A 2256-nucleotide genomic window follows, 5' to 3' on the forward strand; every position below is an offset into this window, starting at 1 on the left:
CAACTATCCAAGGAAAGCAACGTAGAAGCGTCACACAAAGAGACAAAGAGAAGACTCGGACGAAATGTCTACGTCTTTACTTGCTTTTGGAAAAGCAACACATAGCTATTCCAAAGGACAAGTAAAGAGGGGCAGCTGTAGACACCCAATTTCGTTCGGGGGGCATACAAACAAAGAAATAGACGTCTATTATCAAGGAAAGGAACTCCCAAACCAGGAAAACAACAAGACAGGATATCAGAGGGTTGAAAGCCCAAAACAACTAGTTTTAGTGGCCCGGAACAGGCTATTCCAAAACTAGAACGGGCCGTTGCCAAATCTGGAACGGGTTGTTCCTAAATTGGAACGGGCCGTTCCAAGCCACCTAAAAGGCTTAAAGACTCTTGGTTGGAACAGGCCGTTCTAGACCAAAGCGGGCCATTCGAAACCAATCAAAAGGTCTAAAAAACTTGGTCTGGAACGGGTCATTCCTAAACCAGAACGGGTCGTTCCAAACTGTTAAAAAGGCCTAAAACCTAGTTTGGAACGGGCCGTTCTAAGCAAAGGAATATAGTGTTAATCTCAACCCCAGAATGAGCCGTTCTCAGTTCAGAATGGGTCATTCCCAAGTGCGTGATTAACACACAACGTTCGGATCCAGAACGGGCCGTTTCAATTTTGGAACAGGCCGTTCTGGCCACTTTTTGATGCCTATAAATAGACAGCTTGGGCACAGTTCTCAAGGCCACAAAAATTTTGTCCAGAACTCCTTAGAGCTTGAAATTTCTCTCTTTCTCCCTCGTATTGTATTTCTTGAGATTTGTCAGGCATTTGTGTAGTGTGAAAGGTTTCCACAAAGCACCTAGTATTTCCATATCGGAAGATTTAACAAAGCTTGCTACGAGGTATTTCAATTAATCTTTTTCTCTCTCTTTTATTTCTTATTTTTGATAAGTATTGTTATAATAAAAATAATCATGTAGATATTTTAGAGTCAATTGCTTAATTTAAATTTAAAGCATGTAAATAATCATCAATAAAAGGGGATTTAATATTTATATTATTATTGCTTATAATGTTAACTTGCCATAGGGTACCGATTAAGGGCGTTGTAGGGGTGCTTAATACCTTCCCTACACGTCACCGACCCCCGAACCTAATTTTGGTTATTAAGGCCATTATTGGACTTTAAAAAACCTTTTCTTTTTCCAATGTTTTGAGTAAAACATTGGTGGCAACTCCTAAGAACCTATTTTCAAAACCATTGATTAAGGATTAGTCTGGCGTCCGGGCATTCCTTAATTGATGAGATTTTTAAAAGGATGTCTAAACCATTAGTCGCGAGATTGGAAATTTTCAGGTTGCGACAGCGCCTAGTTCATTTGCCAGCCGCAGGCCAGCCAACAAAGCCTCGTATTCGGCTTGGTTGTTAGAAGTTTTGAAGCCGAAGCGTAGTGATTGTTCTATCACCATATTACCTGGTCCTTCTAGTATGATCCCTACTCTACTGCCCTGGTGGTTTGAAGACCCATCAACATGCAATGTCCACACAACTGTCATTAATGGGTCTTCGGGATGGAATTCATTCAGGAAATCGACCATACTTTGAGCCCTGATAGGTCTTTTTGCCTCAAAACGAATGTCGAACTATGATAGCTCGATGGACCAGGTCACCATCCTTCCCGCTAGTTCAGGTTTATGCAACACTTTAGCTATTAGACTATTCGTCTTAACAACGATTCTATGGCTTTGGAAGTAGTGGCGCAGGCGTCGAGCCGTGTGCACCAAGGCTAGGACCATTTTTTCAAGTTGTTGGTATCTGGTTTCGGCCTCTTGCAAAGCTTGGCTGATGAAGTACACTGGCACCTGTTCCTTTTATTCTTGCATGAGGGTCGTACTAATGGCTTTGTCAAATATCGCAATATAGACAATCATGTCTAACTGAGGATCTGGTTTGGCCAACAATGGTGGAGTAGCGAGCATTGTTTTGAAGTCCTGGAACGATGATTCACACTCTTCGGTCCATTGGAACTTACTGGCTTTCTTTAATAAAGACATTATAGGCCTCGAATTATTTGCCATGCATGGTAAGAATCGAGCCAGAGAAGCTATGCGTCTGGCCAATCCCTGGACCTCTTTCACATTGTGGGGGCTTCTCATGTTGACAACGGCCTGGCATTTATCGGGATTGGCCTCTATACCTCTTTTTGATAGCATGAAGCCCAAGAACTTTTCGTCGGCAACTCTAAAGGTGCACTTTGCCAGATTCAGGTGCAT

The 2256-nt window shown here is 42.3% G+C and overlaps 1 protein-coding gene across 1 annotated transcript; it reads right to left on the reverse strand.

The window, feature by feature from the left end:
- Positions 1-1854: 1854 nt before the first annotated feature.
- LOC145954711 (putative mitochondrial protein AtMg00860) lies at positions 1855-2256 on the reverse strand. Its single transcript, XM_083069400.1, has one exon. The coding sequence runs from the start codon at positions 2254-2256 to the stop codon at positions 1855-1857; it is 402 nt and encodes a 133-aa protein (XP_082925526.1).

This window comes from Cajanus cajan, chromosome 1 (genome assembly GCF_000230855.2).
Source record: "Cajanus cajan strain Asha chromosome 1, NIPB_CcT2T_4, whole genome shotgun sequence".
NCBI lineage: Eukaryota > Viridiplantae > Streptophyta > Magnoliopsida > Fabales > Fabaceae > Cajanus > Cajanus cajan.

Bases quoted from the DNA above. Each gene is read 5' to 3' on its own strand.
- LOC145954711 (XM_083069400.1), bottom strand. From the start codon at position 2,256: ATGCACCTGAATCTGGCAAAGTGCACCTTTAGAGTTGCCGACGAAAAG.